The sequence below is a fragment of the Varanus komodoensis genome, unplaced genomic scaffold (genome assembly GCF_004798865.1).
Source record: "Varanus komodoensis strain SLA01 unplaced genomic scaffold, ASM479886v1 scaffold6_1, whole genome shotgun sequence".
Lineage (NCBI taxonomy): Eukaryota > Metazoa > Chordata > Lepidosauria > Squamata > Varanidae > Varanus > Varanus komodoensis.
This window is the reverse complement of record NW_025336345.1, coordinates 3,026,558-3,040,316: the sequence shown is the minus strand read 5'-3', so window position 1 is coordinate 3,040,316 and position 13,759 is coordinate 3,026,558. Positions and strand designations below refer to the sequence as shown.

The 13,759-nt window shown below is 44.7% G+C and overlaps 1 protein-coding gene across 1 annotated transcript in view; it reads left to right on the top strand.

The window, feature by feature from the left end:
- ADAM19 (ADAM metallopeptidase domain 19) overlaps positions 1 to 10,692 on the top strand; it is a 66,660-nt gene extending 55,968 nt beyond the window's left edge. Inside the window, exons 20-23 of the mRNA XM_044451007.1 lie at positions 780 to 861; positions 1,315 to 1,530; positions 5,214 to 5,366; positions 6,547 to 10,692. Coding sequence (XP_044306942.1) covers positions 780 to 861; positions 1,315 to 1,530; positions 5,214 to 5,366; positions 6,547 to 6,600 — 505 coding nt within the window. The 3' untranslated portion in view covers positions 6,601 to 10,692. The remainder of the gene's footprint in view (positions 1 to 779; positions 862 to 1,314; positions 1,531 to 5,213; positions 5,367 to 6,546) is intronic.
- Positions 10,693 to 13,759: the final 3,067 nt, after the last annotated feature.

Sequence of the window (13,759 nt, the reverse complement as noted above, 5' to 3'; positions counted from 1 at the left end):
TCTAGTCTAGACTACTTGAGTTTATTTGAATAGATCTATTTCTCTCTCTCTCTCTTTCTATATCACCTCATAGGCAAAGCTTTCTGGACTATTGTTTTGTATTACCAACCCTTTACAAAAACAATAGAATACAAAATACCAGTACAATAAAAGCAGCATAAATTCAGTACGTTCAGAAAAGAAATCAAAACCCTTTGAACAATTAAAACATGTCCAGTAAACTAGCCCTGATAAGAGGAACAAAAATGCTTGCATAAGTCCCCTGTTTGCCCTTAAAAGCTATTTTGTGGTTAAAAGTATAGATGTAAAGGAGAGTCTTAATGTGGCGTGAAAAGGATAACAGGGTTGGTGCTGGGGGGAGGGGGGATCCAGTGGGGAGAGTGTTCTATAATCAGGAGGCCACTACCGAGAAGTCCCTCTTCCTTGTTGCAACCAGCTCAGCCTCCCTCAGAGGAAAGCCTCCCAGTGGTGGTATCCAGGTAGGTTTTGGATGGGGAGGCACCCTGACTGCAGCCCCATACCATGTATAAGACTTTATATATTGAAGCCAGCACTGTGAATCACATTCAGGCATGTACAGGCTGCTGCCGCAAGCCGGCCAGAACCAGCCTTTTATGTCCAGACCTTCTAGTCCCAGTGATTAATCTGGCAGATGCATTTTGCTCCAGCTCCAGCTTCTGAGCTTCCTCCGAGAGCAGCCCCTGTAAAGTGCCTTGTAAAACAGCTGCAGTCCCAGATGTGACTTCTAATTCTTGTTTCCTTTTGTGGTTCTGATACAGCTCCCCTCCTCCCATTCTGAATCCTGCAACCGGCCACTCCAACCCAGCCTTCAAGCTGAAAACCCCCCAGGAGCAGAGAAAGGTACCTGAAACAGATGCACCTTCACTGTGAAGTTACTCCTCTGGCTACATTTTAAGTGCAAGATGAATGACGTTGTTTGGTGGACCATTTGGGATGCCCCAAAGTACCATATCCTTGCTGTAAATGTTTGCTCAAGAAGCTTCCATTCAGCATAATTTTACGGAACTCAAATATTTACTACAGTTATTTTAAACAATGGCTTCCATTTTAGATGTAAGCCACCCCAGGGCTTTGTGGAGCCAAGGAGTGTGGCAGAAATAGCCCAAATAAATAAAGACAAAAAGTGCACAGAAGTGGAGAAGGTGTTCGGTAATAAAAAGTGCAACTGCTGTATAAATCTATTGTCAGTATCCCTGTCTGGTTGTTAGATGTTTCTAGGGAAGAAACCTGAATAATGCAGATACAGCAGTGGGTTTGGAAACTTCACCTGCTATTTGTGTGATTTTCTTGTAGGTTATTGGTATACCAAGTATCCCTCCAAAGCCAGACGTGTTTTCCCACCAGCCAGCTCCTGAACTCAAAGTCCCTGTACAGCGTCCACCTCCGCTTCCACCTAACTGCACCAGGGTACCTCCTCTTCCAGGGCATCAGATGGAGGGAAGGAATTTTCCAAGACGAACCCCACCAAACAGGCCAGCCCCTCCAGCTCCAAAAGTCCTTGTTCCACAGGTGAGCAAACTAAAGGGATGAAAATGCCCCAGTAATTGGATTTTGTACAATTTCAAGCTACCCTGGGTGTTATCAGAGGGGTAAATCGAGAAATAGGTGCTGTTACAATTTTCACATGGATATACCTGCTTTCACATGGAAATGTGCATTGGGTAGAAGCAGCCCAGCTCTTGCTCACTTCCTCCAGTCATGTATATCAGCAGGGAACTCCCCCCATTCCCCGAAGGGCCATGTTCAAATGTATCCAGACTCCAGGGCAACTTGCACTGGCATCGTCTTCCCTGCAGAGGAAGGCCTTGTGCCAGTTATCCCTAATCGAATGAAACTGGCATCGATCTGGCCTTTATCAGGAGATAATTGTAGCATTTGCAGCGCACTGGGCAGGCTGAAACAGCAAGACCAGCAAGAGACTGACGTCATACTCATGCAGATCCCTTCCCTTCCCAAGCCATCTCCTGCTGTCTATGATATATCTTGATTAGGCTACCCTAAAGTCACAAAAATGTACAAGCTTTGGCACATCCTTGGATTGGCCTAATCAAGGATTGGCATTGCACTAAGATGAATTTTAGAATTTTACTTGTGATTGGAATGGATGCCTTTGCTTCCCATGGGCAGTATTTAATCTGCTCTTTTTTCAGAATCACCCTCCACTCAACAGGAGCTTGAGGTGATTTACAATTAAACCCAAAATAAAGGCAAAGCATACAATCATCTTGGTACTGTCCATGGGATTTTTGTGGCAAAGTGGGTTGCCATTTCCTTCTCCAGTGGATCATGTTTTGTTAGTTTTGTGAGAACTGGACACGGAACCACTGATTGGTTCAAAATTAAGAAAGGAGTTTGGCAAGGCTGTATACTGACGCCCTGCCTATTTAACTTATATGCAGAGCACATCATGAGAAAGGCAGGGCTAGATGAATCACCAATTGGAATTAAGATTGCAAGGAAAAATATCAACAACCTCAGATATGCAGATGATACCACTCTAATGGCAGAAGGTGAAGAGGAACTAAAGAGCCTCTTGATGCGGGTGAAGGAGGAGAGTGCAAAAGTTGGCTTGAAACTCAACATTAAGAAAACTAAGATCATGGCATCCGGTCCTCTCACTTCCTGGCAAATAGATGGGGAAGAAATGGAGTGACAGATTTTATTTTCCTGGGCTCCAAGATGGGGACTGCAGCCAAGAAATTAAAAGACGCTTGCTCCTGGGGAGGAAAGCTATGGCAAATCTAGACAGCATACTAAGAAGCAGAGACATCACCCTGCCAACAAAAGTGCGTATAGTCAAGGCTATGGTTTTCCCAGTTGCAATGTATGGCTGTGAAAGCTGGACCATAAGGAAGGCTGAGTGCCGAAGAATTGAGGCCTTTGAATTGTGGTGCTGGAGGAGACTCCTGTGAGTCCCTTGGACCGCAAGGCGATCAAACCGGTCAGTCCTAGAGGAGATCAACCCTGACTGCTCTTTAGAAGGCCAGATAGTGAAGATGAAACTCAAATACTTTGGCCACCTAATGAGAAGGAAGGACTCCCTGGAGAAGAGCCTAATGCTGGGAACAATAGATGGCAAAAGAAGAAGGGGATGGCAGAGGATGAGTTGGCTAGATGGAGTCACTGAAGCAGTGGGTGTGAGTTTAGGTGGACTCCAGGGGATGGTGGAGGACAGGAAGGTCTGGAGGAATGTTGTCCATGGGGTCGCAATGGGTCGGACACGACTTCGCGACTAACAACAACATGCAATCCTCAATAAAAAGCAACAGTACTATTAGGCCAGAGCTAGACATCGTGCACAAATATGTGTAATGGTACCCCAGTAGTCCACTTTGGGGGAAGCAGTCCAGAGCATAGCAGTGGCAGGAGAGCAGCTCTTAACCCATTTCCTGCTTGCTTTTTCCTTCTCCAAATTTCTGTTTCCAATAGTTAACCCCTCACTTTGGTAGCCGTATAAACACAGAAACTCATTAGCCCTCCCAAACGATGTGCCCCTCTTTCCTCTGGTACCTGATTCCCAGTGAGGAAGGGGTACATTTTGAAGTGCAGGCACTTGTTGTAACAATTCCTATAGCTGTGATCCCAGGGAGCACCCCAAAATTCAGACTGCAGTATCGATCCCTTTCTGCAAATCACTTGAAGCACTTTTCACATCCAGCCTGAGCAGGTGTTGGCTTCAACTGCCATGCAGAATAAGCCACTCTAAAATGCCTTGCCTTGCAGCAGGGATAGCTCACAGCTTTATGTTGTGGCTAAGAAAATTCATTCCCCACCCAGGACTTGTAAATGAATCTCAGAGGAAACACAAAAGACTCAGGGCAGTGCCAGATTACATCAGCAACCCTGTTAAGCAAAAGGTGCTGGTATGGTGCCCCTGTGAGCCCCAGGTCCACTACCTCGCTGCTCATTCCTGCTTCTGCCCTCTTTAAATGGCTATCCAGGCATTTTCATCTAGCTGCGTAGTCTTACAGAATACCCTTCTTCCAAAGCATTTGCTATGGTAGGGAATCCTTCTTAGTACCAATGATTTTCCTCAGGACAGCAGCAAGAAGAAAGGAAAAAGTTAAATTCGTGGGGCACCTGTGCAAATGCACTCTTGCTGCAGGCCCAGCAATGACCAGGTTGCCCATTGCCGCTAGCACTATTTGCATTTTTAAAGCCTGCACATCTGATGCAAGCGCACAGTTAATGTCATGCTTGGTTCGGCCCTCAGCATCATATGGAGGAACAGTATGTGGGCCTGCTAGTCATACCCAACCCTTCCAGGGAGTTTTAGACTACTAAAGTACATGTTTTAGGTACATAGCACAAGTTGCTTAAAGGCAAACAAAGGCACAATCCTTTGTATGGTTAGACAGGAAAAAGGCCCACAGTTCCCACCTATGCTGGCTGTGGCATGCTGGGGCTTGTAGGCCTTGTTCCTGTCTAAATTTGCATAGGATTGCAGCCTTAACTGATGATTCATAATATGTAAGGTGGACTATTCAGCAGTGGAAGCTTCGGATCCTTCACCATTCTCTGTACAGAATTCAGCGTAGTCTGTAAGTAGTTTCATCAGCCTCTGTACAAGATCTGATCATAGTTGGTTATTAAAAAAGCAATCAAAAATTGTGACTCCTAATTTTAGCAAATTAGAAGCATTGAAGTGGAAATTGGAAACAATCAAAGTCTTCCCGTTAAATGCAGCATGTTACAGATAATCACATCTGGAACTCCACATCTGGATCTTAGGCATTGATTCACAATTTAGTGATGCTCAGTTTATGAGTATTAGAATCATTCCATTGAGATTATTATCATTCTTTTTCTTCCTGCATTGTCTTTTCTGAAAAATCCATGGGTATGTAACTATTATGGTGACATATGGAGAGTAAAATGAGACATCTGGACGTCCTGACTTTACCTCCTTTTTCCAGTCCTCAGTACATGTTTCTGTGCCAGGAAGTGATTTCCTGCAGTATGTCACGAGAAGAAGCAAAATCTCATTCTATGCCAGATGGAGACTCAGTTTGGGCCACAGTTTGGCACCATTTGCAAGAGCAGTTGCTCTTCACCCCACTCTTCTCACCACCAGAGAATGATCAGCCTTCCCCAGCTGGATGTCCCTGGGGTCTGCCGAATGACAACCTGACACCGGACCAATCCATAGGCTTGCCCTCAGAATTTGAGAAGAGTCTCTTTCTCTTGCCTAGGATTCTTTCAGGCCACAGCCACCTCAGAAAGCGCTTCCTGCCAATCCTATTCCTGCAAGCCACAGAGCAGGGGCGCCCAGGATAAATGCAGCAGCTGGAGCACCACCGCATGGGCCTCCAAGGAATATAGGACCACACCAGCTTTTTACAGAGGTGAGGCATAGGAGAGGATAGAAAGATCGAAGCAAAGCAATTCACCCAGGTACGCGTATCTACTGGAGGTATATTGGCTGCCCAAGAGTTCTCTGGGAGGCTTGCAAAGATAAACTGATCTTAAGTGCCTTGGATGTGTTTGTGCAGCAACCTGCAAAGAAGTCACAGTGGACACTCAACCCACTGTGTGCCTGGCAGATAACGGGCTGACCTTGGCTTCTTCTGCCCCTCCTTCCCTCTCAGTCTGGCATTTCTAAAAAATAAACAAGGAATGCAGGAATGCAGGCAAATGTGATAGCTGGGAAGCAAGTGGAGGGGAAGTGTATGTATCCCTTTGTAAATGCAGTAGTAAGTGCTCTGAAAAGATTCTCCACCTGGAACTGCAAAGCTCACGAGAAAACTGTTAGGTGAGTCTGCTTGGGGAGGCCTTTTCTTAGCTGTGGGGCTGCCACTGAGAAGGGCCTTTCCCTACTTCCCACCTAGGGACGTGTGAGGAATCTGTTTTGGAGGTGAGCATCTGTTGGGTTGTCTGGGTTCTGTGGCCATGAGCCAAGTCCCTGGTGAGCACACCCCCTGTGCAAGCAGTGCTTGCCAGGGACCAAGCGCCATGCAGCCATTGCCCCTCTTCCATGTCATGTGCTGCAGCCTCTGCTTGTGCTGTAGCACATGATGCAGAAGAAGGTTGCCAGTTGTGCAGGCTTAACTCCCCTCGTGTCCATAGACTGCCCTCCTACTTGGCTTGCTCTCCAAGCAAGAGCCGAGCACAAGGGATGGTCCCTCAGAGCTTCAGCACATCTCCACTCCCACCTCACAGGGTTGTTGTTGTGGGGATAAGATGGAGGAGATGTAAGCTGCCTTGAGCCCTTTGTAGGAAAAAGGCAGGATATAAATTGAAAAATAAACAAACAAATAAATAAAGAGCAGCCCAGACACTGGTGCAGAAGAGCCCAGAACTCTTCAATAAAATAGCTGGAAATTCATCTTGTCCTCACCCTCTAATGTGAGAATAGGGCATAACTCTGCTGTTGAAGGAGAAAGTAAATGGAAAATGTTCATATTTAAGAGCTAGTCTCCCTAGCCATTGATCTACCTAAACTTAAGAAGCCTCTCTTGCTCCTCTTGCCTGTGTTAGCAAGTGCCCATTGCACAGATACTCATCATAATGGTCCTTCTTTCCTAGAATTCGACCATCAAGAATGCTGGACCAGTGAATACCCTGAAGTTTAGACGCTGAGGTTTGCCTTGCAGTCCCAAAAGCCACACCCCACTTCCATCTGACCTGTCTGGGATGTCCCATGGGCGGCTTTGCTTCCAGGAGGAAGATGTGCTGGTCATGTCCAGCTCTCAAATAGTGCGTCTTAAGGCTGAGGCCAGTTTGAGGGCTGGCTTCTGCAAAAGTCTCTTCCACCAACAGCACCGGGAGATGCAACTCTCTTGGAAATGAGCGGATGCCTTTGGGCTTCCTCCTTTTCCATGACCTTGATCTTTTCTTTCTTGTTTAAAATGGCACTCACGAATTATAGTGCAATATGCTGAAATGGTGGGCGGGGGGCTTGATTGCCTCCCAGTAATTCATTGTCTTGACAAAGGCAAATCAATGTTAATTAACCTCTTCATAATTGAGCCAGTGAGTTCTTCTGAGTTTTCTCGGAACACCAAAATACTTTGTTAGAACCATAAGGAATTTTGTGAAGAAGGGAGTCCAGTGATGCCCTCTCTCATGGCCGCAGGGATCTCCTCCGAATTACTTCAGGCTGTATGGAAGATTCTCTCCATCTCACAGAATGTTGCTGTTTGCCACTTTAGGAGGGGAGTTCCTACTTCCCTTCGCTAAGAAGCCTTGCAGGGTTCAGTACTTACACTGTGCAAATTTTGCCTTCTTTCAAAGCCTTCTGTTCTCTCAATGGCAGCTTCACAACACCTTTCTTGTTCTGATAGTGGCTTTCAAGATTTGAAATTGGTGTCAGTGTAAGTGCCAAGAGTCCTCACTCTGCACTCTACTCCCAGAGTGTCTGAAGTCCACTCAATCCTGTTTGCATTTGACATCTTAGCAACGGATAGTACTGAATAGTGGAGCAATTTTGTTTGGGGGTGCATCTTTCCATAGGGCAGTCACTGTAGACAAGGCATTCTGGGGCTCTAGCATCAGCACCCTGTTAGCTCTTTCCTGGCCAGTTCAGTCACCACTGCGTTTGCTTCAGATCGCACCTTGCAGGGGATTGTTGAGGGCTCCACCGTGTCAGAAGTATTAAGATAAGGAGTACCACTCCATGTGGACTTCTTATAGGCCCTCTGATTCTGCTCTGAGCCAAGATCCATGCTGGGAAAAGATCATAAACCATTAAATATGGTGCATGGCAGAAGAGATTTTAAATGTTGGAGTTCGTTACCAGGTCTATGTGCTACACTATTATGCCACATTACACATACTGTCATGCATGCTTTTTTCCTACATGGACTGAATCCAGTCCTTGCAGAAATCCCTGCCTCCACCCTTCCATGGCAGTCCCTCCAGTCCACCTCCCTTAAACTGCCACACCAAAGGTTGGCTGAATGTTTGCTTGAAGGGAAGCACCTTCTGTGAACACCTTTCTCTCCATGAAAGGCAAAGCCTGGAGCCAACCCCTGATCTCACTGTGGGGGAAGCAATCATAAAGCAGCCTCTGTTTTCACAATCTAAGTTACTGAACTACAAGGGGGGATTTGGACTCCAATTAATTTTAGTTTGGTTTGCTGTTGCTTAGAAAATCTAAACGAATCATTCTGCCAATCAACCAAATATTAGCAGGGCACTTTAAGCGTTTCCTATAATTCATTGCTTTAATTATTACTTCTGTCATGCACGGTCTTCTTTATATAATCAGTACACACAGCGTAAGTTTTTGTGTATTTTTCTTTGTTTTAGACTGGGCTTGTTCACTCAGAAAATTTGCTCCATTAATTTATTTCAGGGTAACTCTGTAACCATAATCTTGGTTGCCTAGCAAGGTTTGGTGCACCCTGATTTTGAGTAAAGCCAAATTAATCTTGAGCAATTTGGAAATAACCTTTGATTAAATCTCAGTGCAATTCAAATGCCCTTTGCATCTTTCTGATTTGGGTAGGTTTCAAAAAGATAAAGTATGGCAAATTTATGAATTGTGCAAGCCCTCAGATAAGGTACTACAGGCAAACTCCAGCATACTCAGTTCACCCATAGGTGATCAATTACCCAAATAATGAGGTGTCCTATGGCTCACTCAGCTCAATAGAACATTATAATTTAACTCATGGTGCTTTTAGTATCAGGCAGCTGATTAAACATCCAATTTTTCTTTAACTGGGCACTGCAGTGCAAGCTGCCTATGCACTTTAAACAACTGGGAGTTCCAGTGATGCAGCTGTGGCATTACTTCTGTTCTGAGGATTTACAAATATTATCTCAGATTTTGCAGACTTCGTGGTGTTTCCTTTGCCTGGTGGGTTTTTTCCTGGTTTCTTTTGCTAAAGATGAGGAGGAGCTGGTTTTTTCCCCTGATCTTGAAACAAAACTACCACCAACACCCTTAGAAAGCCTGTCTAGGGTTGCAAATGCTGAGAGAAAAAGCAACTTTTGTTGGCTGCAGTACAAATTGGGTTTGAATTTTTTAAAGACTCACCCAAGCTTTTATTGTAGTCCTTTTTTAAGAGATGGGCCAGAGTTATTGTATGACCAAGTTGCCCAAACTGCAACCTCAACAGCCCAAAGACCAACTGGGAACCCAAAACATTGTTCCAAAGTTGTGCATCAGCCATTCCTGGTTAAATAACTTTATGATTATCGAGTGGTATCTTGACTGTGTATGTAACATTGCTCTAGTGTTACAGAATGAGAGGTTCATCTTGGGCTTACTCAGGCTCTGTGTCTCAATAAGATCTACCAACATGTGCAAGAGGGAGGGGATCACGTACACCAGCCCTGCCTTCAACGTGGACAGTGTCACCACCGTGTTGAGCAAGGAGGTCTGCAAGGGGCCGCTTTTGGTGGTCACTTGAATGCAACTAGAAGCCTCCACATAACCAGGCCTACTTGTTCAAGGTTCCTGCCCTCGGTTGGACACAATAGCATAAACTGCAGGCTAGCCATAAATTAAAACCGCAGATAAGCAAAATAAACTGAAGGCACCTGTAGACCTCCCTACTCCACCTGTGAAGGGCAGGAATCAACCTGATTTACGTATAACACGGATATCTACTGAACATTTCCAGTGGTGAGGTGCTTGTAGCACTGCAGATTCTTTCAGTGATTCTCAGGTTGTGTGCCTTACTTCCTCGGCACTAGAGCTAGACATGCAATTAGATTGTGGGTAGTACTGAAGCTTTTTTTTTAAGAGACCCCTTTAACTTGAAACACTGAGTGAGATGTGTGCTTTTGTGTGTTTCAAATCTCACCAGCAACCATTTACTTCAAGATCAAAAATGTGACTTTCCAGAAACAGTAGCACCCATGTAACTGAGCTCTGTCCTTGCAGGTTTAAGACATCTCAGCCACTGTTGGCATACTGTGATCAGGAATCCTCTGCTCCTGTCACTGGTGAAGATATAACAAATTGTTATTTGATATAACAAATACTGAGTTTTGCCATGTTTCATTAAGCCTTGGTTTTGGGCCACCTCAGAATACTTCACAGAACAACTGGCTGACATTCTAAGGAAACTACTTAGAGCTGGACAGATAACTTCTTAATAGGGTTACCAACTCCCAGAAGAAGCTTCCTTAAAAGTTCTGCAAAGAAGGAATGAGCAACCTGCTTCCTCCTCTTCAGTGCTGCAGAAATTTGACTGTGCATTCCCGATCCCCACCTACTATGGCCAGGAGCTACATGAGAAAGGAGAAAAGAGGGATGGAGGTCATGTTGCTTCTGTGCTGTCAGGGAGACTCTGATTTGCCAAATTCCTTCTTCCTGTGGAGCTTCTAAGGGAGGACTTTTCAGGTTTGGGAATTGGCAGCCCTACCTCAGGCCTTAACAAGGTTGCTAAGTGCTTCATAAATAGTTTTGTAGATTTTGTGTATGCTGAAAGGATGGTTGGGAGAAAAACACTTGGTATGGCTGCAATCCTGTGCACACTTACTTGGGAGGGAGGCCCACTGAATACATTGGGACCTGCTACCAAGGAAACATGGACAGCATTGTGCCGGGCAATTTTCACTGCTATTATTTTGGGAGAGCCTCTGCACTGTGTGTCACTGTTTTATGTCTCACAGGTTTACAATGTGATCTCTGTATACCTATGCAAATACTTGAAAATGCAGTTTGTTGTGCCTTTTGCCTAGTTATATTTAATAAATCTTGTGATTATTATTACAGCTGTCACTTACCAACTCACTGCATGGGGTGGAAACGCTAGATTTGAACTGTGGCAGATAGACCTGGCATGGGTAGAACTGGAGCGATGCTGCAAAACACACAAATAATCCCAAGGATTTCTCATTGCCAGCAGAGAGCGCTGCAGCTCTAGCCTGAAAGGGCACTTAGCATTTTCTTGCCTACATTATATTGAGCAATACAAAGAGGGAAACAACACTTGAACAAAGCCGATCTCCACCTTTAAGAGTTTATATAAAACAATCTTTATTTTCCCTGACCAAGTATAAATGAGCAGTGTTGAAATGTCATACAATCAAACCAGGGTGACAAATCCCAGTCACATAGCAAAACTATTCACAAAGCTGCATTGATCTCGCCTAATTATAAAATACATTCATTAGCACCAAAGATCCCAGGAATTTTAAAAGACCTTTGTGGACAACAGGGAGCTGCCACCGAGCTATGCCACACAACTGTGGACATTGTGGTGCTTGGGAAGATGCCAAGATGCTGGGAACTTCTCCTCTCTGATCTGCAGCTTGCATGCTCTTGAAATTCATCTCCTCTGTTCTCATCCAGCTGAACAGTGTCTCTGCTTCAGGAGACAGCATGCATCCTGAAGCTGGATCTTACCATTGCTGAAACAGATTTTCATTCTGCAGAGGTGAACTTGGATCTATTGGATCTATTTTAAAAATGCCACAGAGCTCTGCTGACCAACTTTCCCACCACTCTCCTCATGCAGAAAACCTGCTATGGAGATACTTAAGGGATAGACACTTTTTGGCAGGACTTGTTTGCACTGCAAGAGCAAAAGCAGCAGCTTATGGGATGCCTGGATCCTCATATCGGTTTTTTGTTCATTTAATTCTCCTCATGCAGGTTTTTTGTTCTCTTTTGCCATATCTTGGTTAATGGGGCCACCGCCATAAATCTGATGTGTCCCTGGAAGTCTGACCCCAAAACTATGTTTTATTGGGCAGCCAGAGAGCATGGGGGTATGGATCCAGAATCTGCACTCCTTGAGAGTCAGAGCTCATAGAACGTCTCACCACCTGATTTGGGGGATCACTGCATCCAGCAGGGTCTCCTGACTCTCCATGTAGCCTTTCCTGGGGGATGCAGGGTCCCATCTGGAATGGGTGGGGAAGCCTACTTCTGCCAGAGCAGTTAATCCAGCTTATTCTAGACCCAACTACAATCAGGTTGTGAGCTAGTTTTGCACCTGTATGGCACTAAGCTCTTGGGATTTGTTCCCAAGCCACATGGATTTAGAAGGATTTGGGGAAGGAGTTTGAAAAATAGATCCAGCTCTGTTTTCTGAAAGCTAATAAACTAGAAAGCAAATCAAAAAATAACTTATATATTCCTTGCTTGCTTCAAGAATCAAATGATTTTGAAAAGGTTTGGCCCATAAGCCTGTCATGGATTATCTTACTTAGTTTGCCATAATCAAAGACAATATGCTTCTTATAGAAATTTTTGGTCATCCAGGCTAAGAGAAGAGACTTTCATTGACCAAGGAAAGAGGGTCATCATTTGGGAAACTAATAAGAATCAAAGGAATCAAACCCAAACTCATTTACTGCCATCACACCATAACTCTGACTCTGATGCCTGGATCCCAATTTTCACTGCTGTGATCATATCTGGGATCTGAACAGCACAGAAAGATAACTGGGCCTTCTAGTTATCCAGTTATCCACCCAGACTCCTGTGGAACAGGCAGTTCATTAACACTAGGAAGCATTATTTCTTACGCCTTCCTGAAAGAAGGTATCTAAAAACAAGCACACGTGGTCTAGCCTACACAATCTTATTAAGAACTTCTTGTGTATTAGCTACTCCATTAAGATGTGGCATAGCAAGACTCCCAAAGAGAATGGATGGAGCACCACAGCTGCTCCAGTACTTAGTCAAGGAACACACAGAAGAACCTAAAGGAAAAAGGGAAAAATAAAGGCGTAGTTTTCCATTGTTCATGTCACATGGAAGCCACAGTGCTTCTTCCCAAGGCCGTGTGGGAAGTGCCCACACTGTGGCATGAATCTAGTTTCCAAAGAGATGATGCTACCTGCCATGGGAAGCGGCTGCTGCATTGGCCCCTCATGTTTGTCCCAGACTCCAGAGTAACTTAAGTACTGGGCCCAGTCACACAAGCATGTAATCAGCCATGTTGGGGGAGAAGTAGTTGACTAGCACTGGGACACGTGGGGAGAAGCTCATTATGTCCCTGCTTCAGGAAATGTGCAGAAGTGAGAGCACAGTAACAATTTTGCTACCACACAAGAGAGCACTGCAGAGGACTCCCTCTCTGCATGGCTGTACGTTCACGGCATGATGAATGGCCGCCCGACACCTGAGGATTCTTCGCCAGCCCTTTGGTACAGTGATGGAAACTAACTGAGATTTACTTCACAAGCTGTCATGAGTACAAGAGGTTATTACACATGCACTCTGGGGCGTGAAATCTGATCACCATGGCAATTAACCTCCCAATATTCACTGGCATTGCGAGATGGCTGCAGCAGTATCAATCAGAGCAAACAGCATAATTACTGTGTTAATTCATCAGTTTAAAAAAACCCAAAACAATTTACAATAGTGGAAGTCTAAAAAGACACTAAGAATGCAGTCCTATGCATATTTGGGCAGAAAAAGAGCTGTAAGACTTTTTCCCAGTCTAAACATGCACAGGACTGAATCCTAAGGTGACAATCCTTTACTCATTTTCCTGGGAGTAAATGTCATTGAGCTCCTGTACATTTGAGCCAATACATGTAAAGACAAATCTACACACGCAGAAAAGGCATATGGTCTGGTCCTACTGGGATTTTACCACTTAGGACAAAAGGTAAAGGAACACATGATTGAATTTCTAGCCCTTCCCCAACCCTAAAAATTAGGAATTTTGAGGCAACATAAGAAAACTGCTGTTTCTGGGACAGGCGTCCTAACTTCTTAAAAAAAAAGAAATACCCTTGCCTTGCCATAACAGTTCCAGCAGGGGATTTTGGAGTTGAAGACAGGTACAACAGCTTTCTTTGAAGCTGCACATTTTGATGT